A 25,305-nucleotide genomic window follows, 5' to 3' on the forward strand; every position below is an offset into this window, starting at 1 on the left:
TTTAAACAGCAATAGAGAAAACTGCTGACCTTCCTGGATTAAAGACCTTTGCAATTCAGGTTGTATCTGTAATTAAGCTGAGTAGAATGAATATTTTCAGTTTCTTTATTCTCTGGAATAATTCCAAAAATCCTTTGAGTAGGTATGCTGCTGTAGAAGCTGAACCCTGAGTAGATGAAGGATTAAACAAATATAAAGGGTTTCACGATAAACTCTAGTATAAAAGCAACAGAAAGCTGCAGAGAAAAAATATATGTATGTGTATTATATAATTATGTATAAATGTGTACACATGTGTATATATTACTTATATGGGCAAATAAAATGGAAAACTAGTTGAGCACATAAAAATTATATTCAAAATTCTCATATGACATTTATTTTTTTTCATTCAGACACTCCAGCTATTATAACACAGCAGGAACAAGCAGCACTGGTTACATCTAAAGCTAGATGTGATTCAGTATCCACACCCCTTTATACAGTCAGATCCACAGACATGTGAGCAACTATAGCATCAGACTGCCAGCAAAGCACGAGTTTCATATAGGGAATATAAATGCATCCATTCATTTCCTCTCATTAACTTCACAGTCAGGCTTTGAACAATGCGATTGATTAACATATTCATTGTTCTCTTATGCTTTTACCTCAAATTTTTACATCTTTAGGGATCAAAGATATCTGAATACTTAGCAAACAAATGTTCCTGCAAAACCATCTCTGCAAAACGTAGTGGCACCAAAAGTGCCAGAATGGATTTTTTACTGTTTCAAGGGACCTACAAAAATGCTAAGGAAAACAAATCTATGAACCAATTTTATTTTTATTTGCATTTAACATGATTATACACATTCATGTGTCTAACAAGATCTGCACTGTTACATTAAAAATACAGTACAATAACATTCAACATGAGGTACTTCATATTTATATATTTTTCCTTCATAAATAATGCTGTAAGCTACTAAATTCAAGCACTCTGCACAAATGGCTAGTGTCTTGAATTAGCCGAGCTTATTTAAACACCTTAAAAACAAAAAAGACAGTTCAGTGCAATAATTATGTAGAAATTAGACCATTTACTTAAATACTATATTAAGATATGCTTAAAGAATGTTACATTAGAACTGCTAGCCTAGTTCCCCTTTATCCCCAGTATGAACAACGACAAAGACTGCCAGATACATTGGGAAAAGCATCTACAGAGTATTCTGTTTAATAAAGATGTGTTTTTACACTAGAGTTGCCTGTCTTGTCAGAACAATGGTTTTCTAGTTTTAAAAGCTACAAAATTCGAGATTACCAAAGAAAATGAAGCAAGCACATTAGCTTTCATTCCATGTTGAAAATGCAACAGGGAGAATAGGATTCAAAATACAAAATTTCTTATTCTAAATACAATTTTCAAATTTAACTCATGGCTCTCAACACCAGCCAATTAGGTGATGAATCTGTCTTTTGTTTTTTAGGTAATAATAATTAACATAAAATCAAGCTCTTATACCCCCAGTGTACAAGATCTCCCTCGGCTTTCACCCAGCAGTTCCCTAGCCACATGGAGGGCATCTTGCTAACAGGAGTGCTGACAGTGAACGTTACTAAATGAACAATCTTTAATCTAAGGTTATCACACCCACCTCAACAATCTGATCTGATGACATTAGTGTTAAATCAGGTTTCTTCTTCTCTGGCTTAAAAATGAGTGCCTTCTAATCAGGTATATAGTCTACCAATTTGCATGGTAGCTATGAGTTACCGAAATGTTTAATCATAATTTAAAAGCAAAATCCTTTACAGAACTATTTTTAAATTGAAAACACACCTTTATTTCATAAATACTTTGCCAAAACTACTATCTGTCATCTTCCTAATAAGAAATAGTTGTTAGATAATTTTGGAAAGTTGTCCTGGGAGTACTCATCTAAAATCACCAGTAACAGCTTTTGATCACCTATGCTAACAGGCATAGGTAATGGCAAACATGATTAAAACATTTCCCATAATCCAGTGTTCTCCTCCACCAGGGAAGCTGGCCAAAAGCAAAAACCCCACGACTGGGGGGGAAAAGTGGCCCAGAAGCACAGTGAATAAGATAAGGGTAGTCACTTACTGGGGCCTTGCTAGGGCCAGCATGGGGACCATTTCTGTCTGACCTCTTATACTGGCCAGGCAGGGAGGAGACAATGCCTGAGTCGGCAAACACACTTGCATGCACATGGACGTGCATGGACGCCCACGACGTGCACACACCCACCCACCCACCCCAGGACTAACCCCTGGCTCCAGACAAGCCAGCTTGGGACTCGCAGAGCAGGAGAAGGAGGCGGCCAGGGACCACACTCTGGGTGGTGGGGGAAGCCATCTCAGGATCACACTGAGCAGAAAAGCTGCCCAGAAAGACATGGATACTTCAACTGGCAGTGAACACATTGGACACTACCAGGGTCACAGGCACTAAACCATCACAAGCCATCACTGAAGGAGAATTTTTGGATGAGCTTTTCCCTCCTTTGTTTACATTAGCCGTGTAAAAATAAGAGGGCTGGATGTGATGCTGATGCAGTGAATATCAGTTACAATCAAATGTATCGCTCCAGACTTTTTTTAAAAAACCCTGCAGGCATATATTGGCACTTTAAGATAGCCAAAGACCAAATTCTAGCAGTCTGGAACAGGACATAATTATAACTAAGAAGATAGTATGTGGTCAAAGTAGATCAGGTAAAGTGTATTTTGGATTAAAAAGAAAAAAGAAAAATCAAAGAATAAAAGTATCTTATTACATTAACATGTAGTGCTACAAAACTAATTATTACTCCACACATCTGAAGAATTGTTTGGTCCTCTTTTCATGGGAAAAAGGGCATAAGAATTCTATACAGTATGACTTATAAAAACAAGCAAATAGTGGGGATCAGAAGCAAAGTGGGGAGAAGACTGGCTTTTTCAAATGGTGTGTTCTATCACGCCATCAAATAGACTATTTGTAGAATGGGACTTCTTTAGGTTTCCTTTCTAAGCTGTTTTAGTTTAAATTAATAGGCTTGTGATTTTCCCCAATGACAATAAAAATGTGTAATTTAGTTCCAAAAGAAGTGTCTGTACTGCAATAGTTTGTCTTCTAAACTAAAAGGATAAAAACCTGCTTGTAGTAGAAGTCCTGGCCTAAGCAAACATCCAATTTCCTATTTTACATTGATACTTTGCAGTGTTTAACATTTAACAATCTTATGAATTTTGGATTTAAGAAAAAATAATGCCCAGAGTAAAATACTTAAAATGAAACAAGAGCTAAACAAAACTATCGTCTACTTTCTAAATTATTATTTATTACGAAGCAAAGCTTCTTTCAAAATTGTACACTGAGGTTTACATGTAATTTGGGGAAGGGGGGGAGTTCTCTTTAAAAATAACTCATTATTATTTTAGAATATTTATTTCTATTGTCAAAATAAAGCCCTAAAGGAAATTCAAGGTGACCCAGAAATTCTGAGAGAGACAAAACTGGGAGGTCAATGGAGCAGTTGGAAAAGAGCACAAATTCTCCTCGGGTGTATAGATGCAACTCTAAAAACCACAAAGCCTTAAATAAGAACTTGGCTCTTTTAAGCATATAGTTAAAAGCTGAATGCTGCATTTTTGCCTATACATAATTAAAAGTTTGAAAGAAATTAAGAAACTGCCTACAGCTTCATTCATTACGAATTACCTGCGCTGATCTGCAGATGAGCTAAGTATAAGCAAGTAGGAACCAGATGCGCACCTCAGAGCTCACACTGCTTTGGGAGGTGTTTTCAAGCATAGAATATGAGTTCAGGGATCTGCCCTCCTTGCACCCCAGTGCCATTGGTACTATCTGAGGAGCACTGAAACTGGACAGTCACCTTGCCACACTGAACTTCCGTCATGCCTTCTTGTCCAAAGTAGCTGAGTTCATTTCCATCCAGTATCACGCTGGCTGTGTAGAAGGTGTCTGGTTCAATCTGCACTGGGTACTCAAACCACACGGGGAAAGTATTGCTGGAGCCATCTGAGAAGTACTTGCTCAAGTTCTGCCCCAGAACAACGCCCTGCCGCTTGAGTTCAATCTTGGCGCTATACTCTGCAGAACCACAGCTGGAGCCATACAGCCCAAAGCCAGCAATGAACACTCTCTTATCAACTGCGAACTGGATGCTGTCACAGCGGCCCCGATAACGCCACTGGTTGCTACGATAGGCACATGATTGGAAACGGTGACAGCGCTGGGGGACGAGGCCCTTGCGGGCTTTACTTACAAACTGCAACTCGGGCTTTTTGGCTGCAGTGTACCAGAGGAAAATGTCATTGGTCTCATTGAGAGTTAAAACTCCTGACTGGGCAGCACCATTTGCAAAATCATCCAGGGCCATTGTGGGTATGCGGATTAAGTAAAGTGCCTTTCCAAGGACCTTGCGTTTATTTTCAATGCTCAAAGCTAGATCTTGTCGCTGGCATTCCACTTCAGCCCAGTTGAGAGCTGCCTCAAAAACCACAATTTCTTTGGCATTCAGAGTTTCCCTGCGGAGGATACTTTCTAGAGTCTGGAAGTCGATATCGCAGAATCCCTCAGACTTGAGAGCTAACTCAGCCTGGGCATCGATCACCTCCCAGCAACGCTGGGTCAGGTCTGGCTCCTCAAACAGGCAGCTCTGGGAGAGGAGTACACAGGCGTTCTTGGCGCTCAGGCTGGTCTCCAGGAAATTAACGCAGGCTCGGGCGAGGTGAGGGACAATGTACTTTTTGGCAGCATAAAGAGTGGCCAGCACTGTGTCAGCAGCCAAGTCAATTTCATCACAATAGATATATCTGAAAGAGAGCACACAGCATGTAAATGGAATTTTCACAAAATGAATGTGTCCAACAAGATGCAACTACTTTCAAGTTAGTTCCAAGAAAGTCATCTTATGTGACAGTTATTATAAAAATGATTGGGATTAAGGGAACATCTGAAATATGTTCATTAATTATTAATATTCCAACTCAGCAGTAAATTTGTATAACTAAAGATATTAACTTTCTGTTACCATTCTAGCCTCTATTTTATAACCTGCATTCAATGTCTTCTCAAAAAAAAAAAAAAAAAAAAGATACTAGAGCTGTTTGAAAAAAAAAACTATATACCAAAGTTAGTATTAGCAAAAAATAGCAAAATTTCTGTTAAATACACCATCTTATATTTAATCAAAAAATAATCTCCAGAGTACTTGGTGGCTCAGTTGGTTAAGTGTCTGCCTTTGGCTTAGGTCATGATCCAGAGGTCCTGCCTGGGATTGAGCCCTGTGTCCTGGAGCCTATGTCCTGTTGGGCTCCCTGCTCTGTGGAGAGTCTGCTTCTTTCCACTGCCACCCCCCTCCTTCCTCATGCTCTCTCTCTCTTTCAAACAAATACGTAAAATCCTTTTTTTTAAAGAATAATCTTATGTTTTAGAAGAGTGCGCTCTCTCTCTCGATATATATACACAGATATACATAGTTTTATTTTTAAATTTTCTCTGTACATTCAGAAAGAAACAAATGCCTTTAATACTATAATGTTGGCAATGATTACATCTTAATTCTTTTAACTAGGCAGGACTTGAATTTTTCCTTAACACAAAATAAAACCTGAAATTAAGCAAGATATTTTTCAAGTAGCTTTAAAGTTCAACAGATTATCAAATATGAATTTCAACAATCCGACATAGGCTTTGTATCTGGCTTTTTTTTTTCCTTCAAACTCTAAACTCTTTCTTCTCCACACATTTCTTCTACCTTCAGAATTAAAGACTATTATTTCTGGATATATTTAATTAAAAGACAAAAAAGCAAGAAAGCCTAAATATGCACTTATTTTTATGATTCTGTAAGGTATCCCTATGTCAGGATGAGAGAACATTTCTTGTGATTTGGGGGAATGGTGGCAGCCTCCCAAAATGGTATGTAAAGACAAAAATCATCTGCTTCTTTTAGACTGGTATGGTTGAGTACGAGAGTCAGTGAGAACTACATACGGGTGAAAAATACATGCTGTTAATACTTAATTTTTATATTTTTCTAGCTAATGCTAAGATGTTTAGCTACTTGCTGTGAAGTTTTCCTTTAATTTCTACATTTTAAAACAGTAAAACATATATGACAAAAAATTAGCAATGGCTTCTGCACAAGTAAAAAATCCCACAGTGATGACAATAAGAAAAACATCCACAATCACAAATGAAACTTCCATTTTTGCTCCCTAGAAGCTCTTCTCTTCTGATATGCTAAGCCATAATATACCTGGCAAGACTAACTCACAACATACCGGCAGCTCAGTGATGTTCTGACCTGAGAACCAGGATGCTGGGGAAGAATCTGAACAAGGTCAGCACGTTGTGCCTCTTACCCCGGATTGTCAAGTGAGCAGTCTTCCCCCTTTTCTTGACAACTCCCTTTCTAGGAATACTGGCTACTCAGCCATACAATGCATGGTCTGGAAAACCTGGCCCCCACTGTCCATGGCAACAGTGCAGTACTAACTATGGCCCAACAGCAAACGGCACCTTACTTCATTTCTGATTCTTACCACTGTATGTATCATTTTAAAAAGCTGTATTGAGATATATTCTAGGTAATGTATTTGTAAGAAAAAATGCCTACAGAATGACTTGAGTGAAATGTAACTTTATAATTCTTACTTGTGTTTCTTAATTATGTATCTATTCTGGCTGAAACAACAGGACACTCTACTGGACTGCAGTGCAGTCAAAATGCTGAACTAGTGTTAGCGTTCTCCTCAGCAAGAGACAATGTCAAATATACAAAGCTGATTTGACTGGAAAAAAAAAACAAAACCCTCAGGTAAAACTGGTTTCTGTACATGTACCTCTAGAAGATTATAAAGGTCACTAAGTGTTGGTTGTTTAAAAGTGGTGGATTAGTTTACCTTTTGGTACTTCACATGCTCACTTATCTTTCATTTCCCTATTTCCCATTGTGAAGTTTCAGTCAGAAGCAATCTGATTTCAAAACTACAACATAAATAAAGAATTGAATACTTTTAAGTTCTACAATTGACTAGAGTACTTATTTCTCAGTAGAAGTAGACAATAAATATCTTGCAACATTTTAAGCATTTGTGGGATTATCGTCCAATTTGTTGACACAGAAAAATTTAACAAACACATTTATTCCAGGGAACCAAAATGCCCACAGCAGCAGATAACCTTGAACTCTTGATATACTTGGTGTGCTAGAATAAGGATTTAACAAAAATCATAAAACCTTACTTATCACACTAACACCACCAGTGCACATCAAAGAAGCTGATTATATTTTTTAAGTATATATCTTACATGTTTATATTTTTATATTACCAATTAAAATTTTCTTGTAAAAATACATATAAAACTATAGAAAACTATTCATATCTCTCAAAAATGTTTCTTCTACTATCAAATATTTCTTTATCTTTGAGAAATGGTATCTGGTTTTATGTAAGAGTACCTGTATGTATGGTATGTATGTACATACAAAGATCAGATATTTTAACACAGTAAGTTTTAAATAATTTTTTTTTAAGATTTTTTATTTATCTATTCATGAGAGACAGAGAGAGAGAGAGAGGCAGAGGGAGAAGCAGGCTCCATGCAGGGAGCCCAATGTGGGACTCGATCCTAGGACTCCAGGATCATGCCCTGGGCCAAAGGCAGACTCTCAACCTCTGAGCCGCCCAGGCATTCCTAACACAGTAAGTTTTATATCTGCTGACAAGAAACAATAATTCCTAGAAAATTCAGCAATCTCTTAACTAATGGTACTTAAATGGAGTGCAGAATTTCTGGAATTGTGAAACAAAATATAATTTATATCTTTAAAGACTTCATACACAATGCTGTCAGAGAGATTGTAATAGACAATCCTCCATGACAAAGTGATTTTTAATTTTAAGTCGTTAAAAATCAAATCACTATACGTGCCACTTGGTCTCAAATCCCATGCCAAGGTGTCATTGCAAATGCCTGCACCATTCCACATGCTTTTGTCCCAAAAGATGCACAGTAGTTTTCTCCAAAAACATTTACAAGGTAAGCAGCACCCTCTTTCTTCATCAGTCTCCCTTTCAGTTACACAGAACTTATATTTAACTGTGAAGCCAGCAGAGTACAAACACAGCATAAACAAACTCTTTCTAAGCAAATGAACGATGCTTACTTCAGCATAGCGAGAAAAGCAGCAGGTTCGACATCTGGTATACGGATTTCATCTTTGTCCTCAGCAAGTTCTCCGTAAAACATTGCATGGAACACAGAGCTCCCAACAGCTAAAACATACTGTGGAGAAAAGGAAATCTTATTTCATGCACTAAACTGAAAGCATTTTCAGTAAATCAGTCCAGAAAAACAACTCCAAGCAATCAGGTTTAGTGGACATGAAGCAACTACACCTGCTCTTTCTTCAAAGCCAAGGTCTAATGTGTATCCTGCTGTGAAAGCAGAAGATAGATGTTCATGCAAGCCAGCCTTTATGCTGCTAATTACCTCAAAGCTTTAAGGAATTAATGTGTAAGTTCCCTCATTACAAAATAAATAAAATAAAAGCTTATCTAACCAAATTTCTAGGGGAAGAGTAAACATGACTTTCCTAACCTGTCACAACAACTTCCCATGACTGGAGAGTTAAGAGGGCATATTTTTGTGTGGGATGTAAAGCAGGGTAGAAAGACACAAAGAAAAAAAATTAAGCGTGGCTAAAGACCCTTTGGAGAGGCTATGCCTTCTCTGTGATGGGCGAAACACGCACTGCCTGCCATCAGCAAGCTGCCCACCCCAACCAAGTTTCAGGCTTATGAAGAGGAGAGGGTCCCTCTTTGTAAATCTCAGGACTAAACCGGTAATGCAGCTGTTGCTTACTTTGTGTCCTGGCAACCGCTGAGTCCCACCTGGTGGCCCAACCACAAAATGTACATCTGCCATCAAATCATTATTGAACATCACTGCATTTCTATAAACAGAGGCAATTTATTAATTCACAGCAGCCAGCATTTTTAATACCCCCTCCCAACATGCAAATCCCACAAGACTCACAAGCTTAGCAAAGTTTAGTAACTTCAGGGCAGAACTACAAATACAGATTCCACTAAACAACTGTTTGTAATCATTGCAAACACATGGGAAGTAACTAAAGTTAAAAAAAAAAAGGCAAAAAGTTATCCAAACTTTTCATAAGACTAAGGACAAATAATAGGTTTCTATCTTCAAACCTTCCATGGTCCGTAGACACAAGCCTGTCACTTAAATGTTACAGCTTGCAGAAACATTTTTATCTAAGAGGAAAACAGCTGTACTGTTTTGGAAAAGATACAAGGCAGTTTTCCATTACCAATAAAGCTTCTGGGAAAAGAGGAAACACAGATTTATGTTAAAATACATTACAGGTTGTGCAAAAGCAGAAACTTCCAACACAGGAAAACTTTTAAAGTAAATATGCTGGTCTGGCACTTACCTTTCTCGAATGGTAGGATAAAGACCCTGCCAGTTTGGGGCCGGAATAAGGTTGTTATTACTGAGATTCTGCTGGTGGTACTGCTGGACAGTGGTGCTGCTGGAGTTGGCTGGTTTTTTACGAGGGAATATATCAGCAGCCATCTTCTTCTTCTTTTTAGTCTTCAAGGTAATTATTTCATAACAAACTGGGGGCAACTTGCTGCTGCTGCCGCTGTTGCTGCTGCTGGTATTTGTCTTCGAGCTTTTCTTGGACCTATTCTTTACCGTCTCTGGAAGCATCAAGAAGAAGGTGAGACATTTCATGTTCTTTTCCTTGTCATCTACCATGAGTACAGTATGTCTTTCTTTATAGCTAGATATCCCAAATTGGTGCAAACATCAAAGAAAAGAGGCTAGCATGAGCCAAGATGTTAACAGAAACCAACAAGCTGCTATTTTGCTTCTTCTCTCAGCCGGACAAGGTGACCTTTTCACTATGTTCAATAGAAACTGGCTTTAAGTTTTATCCAGTACTGGGTCTGCTAAATACATCTCCATCATGATTCCTATTGCTCTTATGTGCTCATAAAAATAACCCAGTTTCCTAGATCACCTGAAAATGCTACGCTGAGCACAGATGACAGGCAGAGAGAGACGTAGCACTTGTTTTCTGAATTAGGTTAGCAAGATGTGCTGGAGCCGTGCGAGTCTGTTCAGCCGGCTGAAGTTGTATGGTGAATGGATCGGAGGAGAGTAGGTATTACAGCCCTGCAGATGGAGTCAGACAGCCAGTGCTGGGAGCCAATAGCTGAAGTCACCAATCATGATTGGACCAAGCAAAACAGTGACACCTATTGTAACGTGCATAGCTCTGATATTAAAGGAACAGTAGTTGCATTCTGTTGTCTCCTGTATTATTGTATATTTAGGTAAGAAAAACAACCTATGAAATACATCTGCAAACAGGAGAGGAATAGTTTGTGCCCACAGATTTCTCTGCAGTAGATGTACATTTTTATTTCCCCAGTTAAACAGGCAGGATCAATTAACAAAGGGTAGGGACTGGTAACTACTCTGTATTTCTAGTAAAATCTTTATCCCAGCAGCATTTAGTTTCAGATACTTCAAACAAAATCCTCCATTCTTCCAGCTAAAAGGGATTATTAATAGCAAAACCATACTCAACAACACATTTATGACAGCTTAATGGAAAGGAATGTTGTTTTTCTTTTTCCAGTCTCTTTGAAAGCAAGTTACAGTCTAGTATAAAATAAGAGAGATGAGGTCATGTGTTCATTTTACCTCCTAACATTTTCTAGTTCCTATGTTGATCTTTGACAGGAGTCCCAGATCAGAAAATACTTTTAAATTTGACTAAGATTATACCACTAGGTTTAGCTGCACGTTGAAACAGACAAATTTTAGATATGAAAATAAGATTCAAATGAAACAAATCTGTAACCTTTAATCAGTATTTAAAGGTTATAATTCACTAAAAATACATCAGATGGGCCCTGCGCAGGATCTCAAAATCCAGCCTCAACGTTATGGCTTTATTTAACTTGTAATAAATTGAAAGAATATAATCCACAACTTCTAACACAAACCCAGTAAAAAGGCTATTCAAAATGATAAATGTTCTGATGCTGCCTAATTAAAATGCAAACAGGTTCTCTCTGCTTTGAATCAGAAGAATATAAACTACTACATATGTGGTTTTCATGGATGTGAATCCCACAACAATCTCTGGCTTTGTTGAGCAAGAAAAAACAAACCCTGCTACAGGTTCCACATATATTTATTTCTAAAGAGGGACTAATGAGGAAATTTAATCCCACCCCATCTATCTGGATTACTCTCATCTGTTCCAGGTGCAGCAGCCATTTGCTAACCCCCACTCCTGGCTCAATCTTCTCGGCCACGGCCCTGCTTGTTGCACAGTATTCATCTGAATAATGAGTCCCTGACAGAGTAAGGGCTGAACGAATGCACTATGATGGTCACTGTAACTAATAATCTACTCAAGAGAACAAACCGAAACCAAACTTTTAATCCCTGAGGCCCTAAATCATGAGACTGAACCAAGGAATATCCTCTTTATTGTCATCATTATTACTCTTAAAACTGCAAAGCCAGTACAAGATAGACTGTGTATAGAAGAGAACCAATGGTCTTTACCACAAGGCTATTCATCCCCATTTTAGATGGACCCTGAGTGCTCTTATTATAATTACTGTGTTCCCAATCACAGGGCTACCCACCCCCCTACACACACACACCCTTTCAAGTCACACATCACAGAGAGAGATCTAGAGACTAGTTTTTAAAAGCATGTGGTGAAAGGTATGAAGAAACAAATCTGTTCCCATTTGACCTAACTACCCAGGATATGGTTAAAACCAAAAGATTTTTCTTCTGTTTAACTGCTACTGAGCTTCCTGACACCAACTCCTTGGAAAGCCCCCACCATAGGCAGGTCCTTCTAACCAGGATTAGACCTGGCTTTCAGGTGAGATAGTGACCAATTAAATTTATTTTTTTTTTTTATGATAGTCACAGAGAGAGAAAGAGAGAGAGAGAGAGAGAGAGAGGCAGAGACACAGGCAGAGGGAGAAGCAGGCTCCATGCAGGGAGCCCGACGTGGGATTCGATCCCGGGTCTCCAGGATCGCACCCTGGGCCAAAGGCAGGCGCCCAACCGCTGCGCCACCCAGGGATCCCCGATAGTGACCAATTAGAATGGAAAGGGAAATAAGCTGCTTTGAGACAGACATACTAATAATTGTCAACTGGAAAGACAAAATATAACAAGCATAAAAAGCAGATACAAGATAAAAGTAGATATAAGCTCCTTAGAAGGCTTTGTGGTTTTTATTCATTTCATATGCAGTTCAACACCTTTTACCAAGAAAGGCTTGAACACTGCTCTTACACCACTAAAATAAAAAGTGTGCGCAATAGCTTAAGAAAATTATATAATATTTTAGAAAATGTTCTTTCTGACATTAAAGGTTTTAGGTATTTGGAAAATTAAGTTTTGTGGAAAAGCTTGAATATACTAATTACATGAAGCACTGCTCAATCTGAATCCCCTAGAATAATACTGCAAAGAGGGTCATTGTCACTCAAGAAATGTGGGACTGAGGAGTATGGCTGTTTTAAAGAAATGTTAATACAGAAAAATGTTCTTAAATACAAAAATTAAATGGCATTTTAACTTTTATAATCAAATTGAAAAGCATGAAAATGTTAGTAAAATCATGACATAGAAAGCTTCTTAAGAGCTTCGTTTTCCTACCACAGTTTAAAAAGTAACACCAAGTCCTTGCTCCTCAAAGTGTGGTTCATGGAGCAGCCTCAACAGCAGCAGCAGAACCTCCTGGGAGCCTGTCGGAAATCCAGAATCTCATCCAGATTCTGGATCAGAAATGCATTTTAACAGGACCCTCTAGTTAATCTGTAGGACATTCAAGTTTGAGAAAACCTCATATGAGAATAAAATAAGGAAGATTACAGGGTCTCCCAATGATCCAGTATCAACATCTGGAGCCATGTTTCGCATTCAATTATCAAGTGAATGGTGAAAAAATTTAAAATGATTTAACTTGGTTTGATCATAAAACTTAATCTTCATATCTTATTATAAAATTAGGGCCTTCTGATTAGGCCCTAAATGTCAAAATTCTAGGATTCACGTGTGTGGACAGCCAACTAAGAGGCCTCAAAATATTTTTCGACTCTCTGGAAAAGAAGCTCATGCTCAGATTATTTTATAGGACAACAGAGATCACGTTTGTGGGAAAAAATAAAGGATTAAGGAATTCCAAGTTGAAATAAATTAACCATTTAGTATTTTCAAATAATCTACTTCTCAATTTTCTTTCAAAAAATATATATTCTGGTACAGCAAAACCAGCAATCACATAATGTGGTTCAGTCCCCATTCGGCCACAAAAAATTGAAGCGTGTGTGTGTGTGTGTGTGTGTGTGTGTGTGTGTGTGTTGGAGGGGAGGGGAGTCTGATAAATCATTTAGCTTTTAAGGGCCTCAAGTTCTCAGCAATAATATGAAGAGGTTCTCTAGATGACTGTTTCTCAATCTTTACCTTCAATCCTCAGTCAGAAATGCATTATATATTTGGACTCAGTATTAGCACATATTCACGCACAAATGGAAAGATAGTTCACAGAACAAAAACGCTTAGCTTATTAGGATAGTATAGATATTTTCGATCTGATTTTTCTCTTTTCTTTTTAATGTTGGTCTTAATTCATTTTATTGCTTTCATAACCACAGTTTAAGTGATACCGGTCTAGATGATTTCTAATAGCTTTCAGAATTTAACATTCCAGGGCTCTCTTCTATCAAGAACTTGGGCTAAGGGGAAGAAAGCAATAGCTGCATCAACAAATGGAATGAACAACTTGGAGTGTGCATTTATTTTCCTTGAAAAAGGAGCCATAGTTATCATCCATCATTCAGAGCAATCCATGACCCAGACCGAACACAATAAAATGTTATAAAAATTTTTAATTGATTTGATTATACAAAATATTTATATGTCACTTTCCTCTCTGCTTTCATATCTATAGTCCACTTCTTTAAACACAAATTATGGCTTCTTTTCCCCCTGAGAAATTAAATTTGGAGTTAAAACTCCATCTATTGAATCTGCAACCCAAAAACATCACCCATTAAGCTGAAGGGTGGATAAATAAAGGATACCAGCTCCAAATGTACTTTCATATCTTGCCTCCAAAATTTCAACTAGCATTGTATCATTTATTCTTTAAGATTTTATTTATTTATTCATGAGAGAGACAAAGAGACAGAGGCAGAGGGAGAAGCAGGCTCTACGAGGGGAGCCCTATGTGGGAATCCATCCTGGGACTCCAGGACCACACCCTGAGTCAAAGGCAGATGCTCAATCGCTGAGCCACCCAGGTGTCCCAGTATCATTTATTCTTATAATTCTTATATTCTTATGCCTCCTGAATTTTTTTTTTTTTTTTGCCTCCTGAATTTTAAAGCTGTTATAAGACATGGTTAATCTGCCCTAATGAAGTAAATTGGTCAAGAAGTCCATCAATCTTTTATAAAGTATATACATGTATCTCTCACTTTTTGAAAGTCCACATTTTGAACTTTGCTTTTACGGAAGACCTACATTAGTATCTATTATGACTAGCTAAAGGAAATCCAAAGAATTTTTGCTTTTATGAAAAAAGGTAAAAAGCAAAAATAGCATTCAGCATGTTTTGCAGTGAGCCATTACAGAGGCAGCACACATCCTGAGAAAAGTGGCCCCACCAAAATTCTTCCCTGGGAACTACACTCAGCATCAAGCCATCAGAGCTTTGAACTCTGTGAACATCTGTGCTTTATCTTGATTTATTCTGTGCATCTATTAGCAAGATGTGTTCTACTCTATCAGAAAAGCCAGAGAGAAGTCATTTTTTGGTTCCAGGGACACTCAAAACTTTTTCCAAACGAATTAATGGTATTTGCTTCTTTATGCCTTTTTGGCTTACAAAGGGTTTCACAGGTATGCTGTACTTTCAGATAGAGGCAAAACCTGTACTTAAAATACAACATGCTGATCATGCACTGTGTTAGGTGGCTGGCATATGATAGTGAGCAAGATTAGGAACCAACTTTAAGAGATTAGCCAGTCATTGTGGGTTTTGGATGATTTTTACAATTGTCAGAAAGTTCAATCATCTTTATTTCCTTTCATTCAATTCCCAATAACAAGATTATCAACAGAATTTAGGCTCACTTAGATCATCTTCACCACTGGAAGGTCTGCTTGACATCCCTCTTTATTTGGTAGAATCTTATATATCCAGTTTGGGGACGTGAATGAGGTTTGGAACTTGAAAGGGGCTCTAGAAATCATTTAATGTAACTCTCTCTATAGGTAAGATGACTAGGTATCCAGAAGGGATTTGTGAATGGTTAAGCAGTGGCACAATGTCTGGACTAGAATGCAGATTTCCAGACTGGTCGCCTAATTTTGTCTGTTCCACTCATTCTAATTTCCATCCACAGTTAATTACCCCTCATTTTTACCTTCATATTTCTCATCTACTTAAAATGAAAATATGCAAAATTTACAGATATGAAAAACATGAACATATATATTCTGCACCCTGTAGGAAGAGTTCTAGGATACTTTCTGGGAAGAAATGGAAAGGAACTATAACAGGAAGAAACATAAAAAATGCCTAAGGGCCATGAGTAATCTGCTCAAAAACATAAGAGGCTCTCCAGTAAAATGAAAGTTGGGGAAACCAGGCAGTTATGGTTTATACCAACAAATCCTATGTCGACAACTAATAACGGGGGCAACTCTTGTTTAACTGCTCTAACTCTGAACTCCTTGTCTGGACTTGTATTTGGTTTACCACAAAATATCTAAACAGCTACAGAGTGAGGTTAACTGGGGTTTAAACAAGGTAGGGTAGACTGTGGAAATCAGTATCACTTCCAAAAATTACTGACAGACCATCACAGAGGAGAGTAATTTTAACTTAACCTGATAAGCCGTGATGGAATAGTGTTTTGTTTTTGCTTACTTTTCAATACTGAGCTAAAGTTATGCTTGCAATTTAGGAGGTTAAAAAAAAAAAAAAGGCAACAAAATGTTGGCAGTCCCTAAAGATAGCAACAGCTGCTGGAAAACGGACTATATGCTTTCTAAATATAAAAATAAATATGGAATCAAGCATTGGCAGCATGATATAGTGAAAAAAGCAAGAGCCAACAAGAAGTAACCTTAAGGTTATTTAGTATTAGTATTTAGTATTTAGTATCCATTAGACTCGTTTTTTTTCATCTGCCAAATACCCATTCAACCCTCAGGTTTAAAGAATGAAGGCAAGATTACCTGTTTGGGAAAGCATTTTGATAAATGTTGAAAACATTTTGCAAAAGGCAAGCTTTCACTATTAGTAACAATTGTGCCCAAAGCAGGAAACATTTGTGATACAATCTTCTGGGACAACCAAAACCCAAAGATTAATCTGGCTCCCTGCCTTTATAATCTTCCCGGCCTCACAACTACTGACATTTCATCCCATCTGCAATCTTGCTCAAGCCTCTCTCACTGGCCAAGAAGGTCCTAAATTGCTGACGATCTTACTGGGATTTTGGTGAGGTTCAACTATTAACATCTGTGTTGTACACTGTGATCAAGTCCCCACCCGATGCACAAATCTCCTGCACCTGGAACCCATACTCTAGGCTAGTTGTCCACTGGACTTCAAACCTGTGAGACCACCTGTTGGCAGGTCTCTGCTGTACTCACTTTATGAGAGAGCCCAAAACTACAAGTAGTCCATCTATGGAACACATAATGATGTCTATACTAGCAACTCAACTTGGCCCCTCTCAACAATGAACTAGTTTTAACTGTAGCACCAAGGGTGATAACTAAGACTGATGGCATACCCCCAGTGCTGGCTAGAAGAATGAAGCTCATGGACAGATTCACTAAGTCATTTCCTTTTCACCACAGAGCTCCTGTTAATCTTAAATTACACCAACTTGGAAAATATGCAGAAAGGTAGAATGTGTCTATTCTTTGAAGGCAGAAACAATAATTCTTTTAAAAATTCCATATGGTATTTAATATGATATTTCATGCTTATAACTGTGTCTATATGCACACTTGGGATACCAAACAACTTCATCTAAATCCCAAGTTATTTTCTTCCTTCCTTCCTTTTCTTTCTTATTTATTTAACTCATAAAGATTTTATTTATTTATTCATGAGAGACAGAGAGGGGGGGGAGGGGAGAGAGAAAGAGAGAGGTAGAGACAAGCAGAGGGAGAAACAGGCTCCATGCAGGGAACCTGACATAGGACTCAATCCTGGGTCTCCAGGATCACACCCTGGGCTGGAGGCAGTGCTAAACCACTGGGCCACCAGGGTTGCCCTCTCTATCATATTTAAATGAAGTGATCTTGAGAGGGAACAGTATATAAAATTTATCATGAGATACTCTAAAGATAGCTATTTAAAAGGATTACTATGAATTCTTTTATAGAGTTTAATATACTTTGGTAAACGATAATCAATTGCTAATTTTTATATACTCTAGATGTTCTAGTAAATTTCCTCATGTATAAAGTGCTGACTACATAATCTTATTTTAATTTTTTACAATTCTAGATTTCTAGGATTAAAGAAATTTTATGTTTGGCAGAATTACTGATTTATTTAATATAATCTCCTTTACATTTTAATATTATCTTTACTCAACATTACTTGAGTAATCAACTCAGCTAATATTTAATATTTCTGAAATTGGGTTTATCTTATAATTGATGGGAATCTCATAAGTACAACTACTAGGCCTTTTTCTTCCCTTTCTTCTTGGTATATAGAATAATAGCATATCTTACAACTGATGGCAATTTGTAGTCGGTGAATAAGGTGAATATTCAACAGAAAGAAAAGGTGCTCTTCTTTAGGTTTGTTAATATTCTCCTAACCGGGCAAGATGGCAGCTCAGAATTCTGGCTCAACTACATTAGAATAATTAAGCTTTCATCAAATAGTCATTTTTGAAACAGTATATAATCATAATTCTCAATTGAGACTGCTACTATGATAATCAATGATATGGTAGAACGTCTACATGGAAATTCCAAAATGAGAATTTCTATTAGTAAGAGTTCCAGCATTAATACAATGCATTTCTAACATTTTCTCATGGTGTACAACTATACATTTCTATAAACTTGATTAACAGAAGCCTATTAATTCTCTGGGTAATATCTGCTGAAGATACTTTATCAGTCAATCAAAGAATAACTTACAACAACACTATATATAAATTAAACCTAGAGCTAAATGACTGCTTAGGAGTTATTATTTTCAGGGCACCTGGGTGGCTCAGTCGGTTAAGCAGCAACCTTTGGCTCAGGTCATAATCCCAGGGTCCTGGGATGGACAATGGAGCCCTGCATCCAGAAAGAAACATTAGTATTGTAATACAATGATCCCATTAACATCTGACTTTGATCTGGGTACTTAAAAACAATTTATCCAAACAGAAGTAAAATCAGGCTTCAGGAAGTCTCTTCTGAGAAGGCCAGAAGGGAGACTGTACTGATCCAACAGGGGACATTAATCCTACTGGAAATGCTAGAATGGAACAACTTTGCTGTAGCCTTCTTTAGGTTGGCTGTTGGCTTCAGTTGACAGGAAGAAAATTGTATGCTAATCAAAGAAAAACATTTTTTCATAGTTTTTTTTTTAACTTTAGGCAGGTGCTATTTTTCCCCCTGATATTAGGAATAACAAAAAACATTTCCACAATCAGATTAAAATAAAAGCCAAAGCCCTTTTTCATTAAGAGTTAATGCTTTCCTCTATTTGGGAAAGCCACTCTTTTCCAATAAGCACATGGAATGGGACATGCTCAAACCACCAGATATTGTGTATTGATACTGGTTATTAGTGGGGTAAATGTCACAGACCAATTTCCCCAACATCCACAACTCTTAGTAAAAAATATCTACAGGATTAACATTTTTATCACTGTAAAGTGAACAAGATAAGGTTTTGTAAAGGCAAGGCTGGGGGAAGGTAAGAGGAAGCTTTTATTTCTTATTTTAACAAAATCACATAGAAAAAAATCAGTTACCGATTTTAGGAATTGATTGTCATCCACAAGGGTCTCCAGTAATGAAATGCCTTCCTTCACTTTTACTATGTATATGACTACAATAAAAGATAGTTATTTTAAGCAAATAGTGCAAGATCTAAAAGTAAGAAATCTCCACTGAGAAAAACTGTGCTTTGGGAAAATACAAATACATGTGAAGTTATACAAGGCATCTTCATACCCAATTTCCAACCTATCTCTTCTGGGGTAGAGACCATCAAACGAAAATGAAAAAGGCACCTAACTTTTCTAAACTAAGTCACAAAAATGTTTTCTAACAAGAAATTCAAGTAGAATTAGAAGCCTGTAACAGAGGATTATTATAGAAAGCAACTTCTGGCAAAAACTCAAAGTAAAATCTGTTTTAAAAGCAAATTTAAGAAATGGGTTCTATGCTACTTTTAATTAGCTTTAAAGTATACAATTCCCCATGACTGTTGTGAAGGACACAATATAAAGGCACATTGTCCTATAAAGGTTGGCAAAATCTTAACTATATCAACACCAAGTAACATTCAGAGACTGCTTTCATTTGCTGCAGAAAATAATTATTTGGCACTGATAAAGTACTCCCTTGTTTCCATCCCTCATGCTGTTGTAATCGGAATAAAAGTTGAGAAGGTTCTGTACTTAGTTTCACTGCATGTGCCAGAACTAAGAAAATAAGATATTTTAAACAAAAACTCAATTCTAATATATATTCAGCAAGCATTTCTTTTTTAATTAAGAGCTACCATATAAGTAGGTCAGTACTTGAACTGCCCAGAGGTATAGAATAAAATAATTTAATTGCTCATAAAATAACGCTCAAGTGAGTTTCATTTAGAGTCAAAAGTATTCATAAAAAATGTTTTTAAATTCGGGTTTCCCTAATTTCTACATCACAAAACAACAGGCAGGCAGTATTTACATGTGTACCTGAACTATAATGAGCAGATATTCAAATATATCCTCAACAAGTGGCAATTCAACTGTTACTTTGTTTTTTTAACACAACAACCATGTCACCACAGTTCAGAGTTAATGTGGACCCATACAAGATCTTCGGTAATGATCATGACTGGAACTAGACAAAAGAAAAGCAGACAGTCTCTGAAAATGGTGATCAAAATTAATAGGTGTTAGATCTCTGCATAAGCATTTTACTAGCCAGCTATAGGGATGCCATGACCCAGTTAGAGTTTAGGATAGGAGACTTAGTTGATGTCAGTATTTAAGGTAATATGCTCTCATAAAATTTAAAATATAGCATCAAAAAGGAAACAAAAAGGAGTATTTATTAGGTGGTGTATAGCCAAGTTTTAACCAACTATTCTGTGCTGTTCTTCCTGAAGAGGTACCATGTGAAACAAGAATGGGTCTCCCCTGCTCCACTAGTACATCAGGACTGCAGACCAAGCATCTACACAGGAAGAAAAGAAACTCTGTCTCGCCTTTTTCAGAGAGAGAAAGTCACATGTTTTACAACACATTCTGAATCACCACAACATGTCTGTAAGCTCTATCTTATCTTCTTCATGGACTCACCTAGCAAACCAGACTGTTCCCACACTGCAAATGAGCCTGTTGCCTCTTGCAATCTTCACTGCTCTTTCTTCCCTACAAATCTACCTACCAGATGACTATCCATGCTTCACAATGCAGTCCAAAGACAACTCAATAAGGAAGATTTCCTGGTGCTTAGAGGCTCTCCAAGCAGCCTTTTCTCACATTCCATCCTGCCTTATGTAGTCTGATTAGACTGAATTCTCTAAGGGCTACATCTCCCAGTAAGAGTTAATAGCACCACAAGCACCAACACTCACATCTGGCTTTCAATCATTGTGTAACAGGAAGGATTGAGTCCAGCATGTCCAAGCCCATTTAGAACCCTAGAGTGCATTGGTAGAGTGCAACTCTTCCTGGGTTTAAAATGGTCCGAAACTGAGGTCTATGATGTTTCTAGCTATCTTTTGAGTGCAGGTTTATGTGAGGTACAGTGGTAAAGAATCTAGATATCTGTGTCCCGAGGCTCTCCTGAACATGTCCAAGCACAAATGGAGTTTAGTAATACTGCATTCATCTTGCAGCTAGGCCAAATGACAATGCTAAAGCTCTACTTAAAGCAAGTCCCCACATGTGTTTCAAAGCAAGGCTTTGCTTCACCAGAAGTCTAAAACTCACTGTAGTACAGATATTCACATATTTAAAGTGTGGGTTAACCACAAGCAAGACCCAGTTACTAGGACAAAGCTGCCTTTATCAACTAGTCTCAATTCGTGGTCTGGCATATTTATTTATAGCACCAGTAGAGAATTTTAATAATTTAATGAACTGGAAAGGATAATAAATTCTCAGCAATTCACATGAAAGGAAGAAAGCAGTCATATGAATAATCTAAAAAAATAGGTAATTAAAGAGACTTTTACTTTGAAATGTGTTTCATTTGTACTTAACACTGAATGGATAAATTTCCACTACATTAGACACACCCAATCCTCAAACAAAGTAATAAAACAGGCTTGTGTGTACAGGGCTCCTATGTGAATAGTCTGGAAACTCACGCCTACATGGCAAACAAACCACAGTGCCAGGGATGAGCAACGTCCCATTAAAATTACCGCAGAAAATGAGCATAAGTAGAAAAGTGCACTTTTTACACATGTGCATTTCCATGTCATGATTTATTAAGAAACAAAAGTGTTTGATTTTTTCCCAAAAATAAAGAATTCTCAACTTCTATCAATATATTCTAAGACTAAAGGAAGAATAAATGAAGATAGTAATATCAATAGAGGAATAAATAGCTGAGTATCTTCTCCACAGCTGCCAAGTCTCTTGCATGTTAATAAAGGAAAATTTTTATCACCAGTAATGATTTTAAAAATCATTAGTAGGGATGATTTATTAACAAACCGTTAAAATGCAATGGTTTGAATTGTGGGCAAAACATAAAAAATAACTTGGATTTCCAAATAACTTAAAATGGCTATCAAAAATGTATTTTTTGAGCAGGTGGGATAAGGTAAATATATTATTTTGTGCCTGTTGTTTAAAGAATGAATGATTTTACGGTATTATTTTAAGCAGTTTTGAAATGCACTGATTAAGAAAGTATGTGAAGTAGGTAGAAGTGACTGAAGCCCTCTGAAACCTCTTAGTTAACATCTGGTAGTGGTGATACATAACCAAGAGCCCTCATGAGAGGAGCCATCTGCTCCAAATAGAAAAGGGAAGGTTTTCTTTGGAAGCTCCAAAAGAACTGGTACCATTGCCTGGCTGTGTGACTCTTCACTATTGATGCTGCTGGTTCCTAAGCCACCAGAGGTGACGATCACTCCCATGGTTCCTGAACAGCCAAAGGGAACAAGCACTGAAGGACCCGTCAAATCACCTATCTTTCCCCATTCCTCCCTGCCCACACCTGGGGAATAGGAGAATTTAGGAACTGTGGTAAAACAGCTTCAATAATGCAAATTAGCTCCTGTGCCTTCCTTGGCCATAATCAAGGTACTGTTTCATGGGGGAATCTCTGGGAGATGCAGCAGTAAAAACTGTTGATTTAATTAAACCTTGACGCTTGAGCACACATCTCTTAATATTTTGTGTGATGAAATGCACAAAGCAGTTCTAGTGAAATGCAGATACAACGGTTGCCTTGAGAAAAAAATACTCATGTAATTGTTTTAGAGGTGAACAACTCTTTTTTTTTTTCATGGAATATCAACCGTACTTGAGAAAATTTGCCAAATATGCTTTTTCACTTAAATATCTAGCAGACATCTTCTCAAAAACGAATGAAGTGTCACTTCAAATAAAGGCAAGCAAAAATTAAAATTTTGGAAATTTTGATTACATCACTATGTTTGATAGCTTCCCAACATTTAAAGACTGTTCTTGATGAGATTGGTGACATTAAATGAATGTAATATTTTAATATTGTGTAATTAAACATAACATTTGAAAGATTTTCATAACTCACTGAACCAATGTCTTCTAATAACAATGCACTCACATTACAAAATCGTGCACAGGAAAAAAAATGGTCCATTTTAAGTGCAAGACAGACCAATGGATTTCAGTATGACAAGAGTACAAGTTCACTGATGTTTTCACATGGCAATTAAACTTTAAAAAACTACCAAAGTTTGACAAGGTATTAAAGAATATTCTCAATAATCTGAAAAGGCTATTAAAATATCCTTCCTACCTACCTGGGAGAAGAGATTTTCATCATATGATTCGACCCAAAACATTTATTTATTTTTAAACATGTAAGTAAATAAAGTTTTTCTTTGCTTTCATTTCTACTCCTTAATAAATAACAATAGATATAACCTCTATAAACAAAAGTTCTCAGGGTTTCTCAAAATAAGAGTATAAGAATCCTGAGAACAAAAACTATGGGAACCACTGACACTCGACTTGCATAAGGAATTTGGATTTTACTGTAAGCATGATTGGTGGCCAGCCCTTAAGAGTGTTTTAATAAAAGTTCTTTTAAGGTGTTTATACCTATCAGTCTTTTGGTTTTACTCTTCTAGAAATCAACAACTCTGAGAGTAAAATTCTCAACTATTCACCCCCCAAAATTTTTTTGCACATTAGGTAGACAAAATAAAGAATACAAGAAAAACATGACAATTTCTGCCACAAAAATTAACAGCAAAGAACTAATATTGTTTGTTCTATGACCCTGTTTGGCACCTTATCTTTGCTCCAACCTCACAAAATTCACAGGACATGAGATGCAAGATTTATCAGTTCATACCTTCTTGGAAGACTTTAAAATAAAAGTTTAAATGGATTTTTAGTAAAAAAAAATGTCCTTAGAAACTTCACATAAGTTTTAACAGTAAGAAAGACATTGATAGGACATCTTCCTGATGGTATGCTTTTCCAGGTTTCCTTAGGAGAATTAGAAGTAGCAGCCTCTGCTGTCCCCCCAAGGTAAGCATTGCTGTCAACGTGAAGAGAAGTTGCTGTTCATTTTCTTTCATTTAAAGACAGACACATTTGTTTGGTTAAATGTGTCTGGTTAAAACTTGCTTCTCTCACACTAATTTAATATCTACCTTTGTATTATTTATCTATAGTACAGTGTTTGGTTTTATATAATGCCAATAATCTTTGTAACATACTAAGTAGTAAAAGATACTTTGTTGGAAATAAAGTTCAAGTTAGGACTTTGCTGAAGTCCAAGGGAAATATTTCATCTACCAGCAGTAATTTTTCATTTAAAAATAGCCTTTACTGGTGTGTCTGTCTGGCTGAGTTGGTGGAACATGGAACTTGATGTTAGGGTTGTGAGTTTGAGCCTCACTTTGGGTGTAGAGATTACTTAAAAATAAAATCTTAAAAAAAAAAAACACTTTCTTAGCTTCACTCATAAAAGGATTTCAGAGGTTGTGTATGTTGGTAGAATTGTAATCCTCATAATTACTTTATACCCAATAATTATGTTATTATACAAAGACAGTAATATCAAAATACAAGTTGTCCCAAACTTGAGCATCTGGTTTTCCTATAACTCAAGCCAGACACCATTATATACTGACATCCCGAACCGGCACCCAACCTCGTACAGAGTATATCACTGCCTGGTGATGATTCTGAGTACCTGCCAGCAGCTGTATGCTACCAAGAATTCAGGATCAAATTCTGCATTTTGAGGAGTCTTTTGTGGCACTGACAAGAGAAAGTAGATAAAATAACTCAGAATTGCAAGTAAGCATGGGCTGATCCCATAGGTCCCACAAAAATACTGTTGAATAGTAGTATTAAGTTAGCTAGAAAATCCACTAATTCAACTTAACAAAATTCTACATTTCTTGACAGATATGCTGAGACCCCCTAGGGGAGAGGTGTTGGGGGGGGGGGGCGAGCAGGCAGAGAGCAGGGACCAGTGACTGCCCAGTCTCTCCAACAGAAGCGTGCCAGCTTCCAGCACTTACCCACCCTGGCTCCTAAGGCCCCAAGGAACGGAGAAAGAAGAAACCATGGCAAAGGAGGGAGTGCTCAGGGATGCACCTCTGCCAGAAAGGGTGTCCTACGTGGAGGGGAGGAGAGGCGCGGGTTGGGGGGAGGGCTACACAAGAGGAAGCAACAGCTAATAACAGCCTGAACTTACATCTTGAGCAGGAGGTGCTTCTGGGTAGCTTCTCACCATTTTTAATGATGACAATA

The 25,305-nt window shown here is 37.3% G+C and overlaps 1 protein-coding gene across 4 annotated transcripts in view; it reads right to left on the bottom strand.

Moving 5' to 3' along the window:
• Positions 1–351: 351 nt before the first annotated feature.
• BTBD3 (BTB domain containing 3) overlaps positions 352–25,305 on the bottom strand; it is a 34,284-nt gene continuing 9,330 nt past the window's right edge. For 3 of the 4 annotated variants that reach the window (XM_025469301.3, XM_035705397.2, XM_035705396.2), the window contains exons 2-5: positions 9,483–9,753; positions 8,891–8,981; positions 8,193–8,311; positions 352–4,830 (exon numbers count right to left, since the gene is read on the bottom strand). In XM_025469301.3, the coding sequence (XP_025325086.1) occupies positions 3,798–4,830; positions 8,193–8,311; positions 8,891–8,981; positions 9,483–9,625 (1,386 nt within the window). In that variant the 5' untranslated portion in view covers positions 9,626–9,753 and the 3' untranslated portion in view covers positions 352–3,797. Of the gene's footprint in view, positions 4,831–8,192; positions 8,312–8,890; positions 8,982–9,482; positions 9,754–10,076; positions 24,484–25,305 lie in introns of those variants that run through there. The other variant, XM_035705398.2, reaches the window with a different exon arrangement.

This window comes from Canis lupus, chromosome 24 (genome assembly GCF_003254725.2).
Source record: "Canis lupus dingo isolate Sandy chromosome 24, ASM325472v2, whole genome shotgun sequence".
In the NCBI taxonomy this organism is placed as follows: Eukaryota; Metazoa; Chordata; class Mammalia; order Carnivora; family Canidae; genus Canis; species Canis lupus.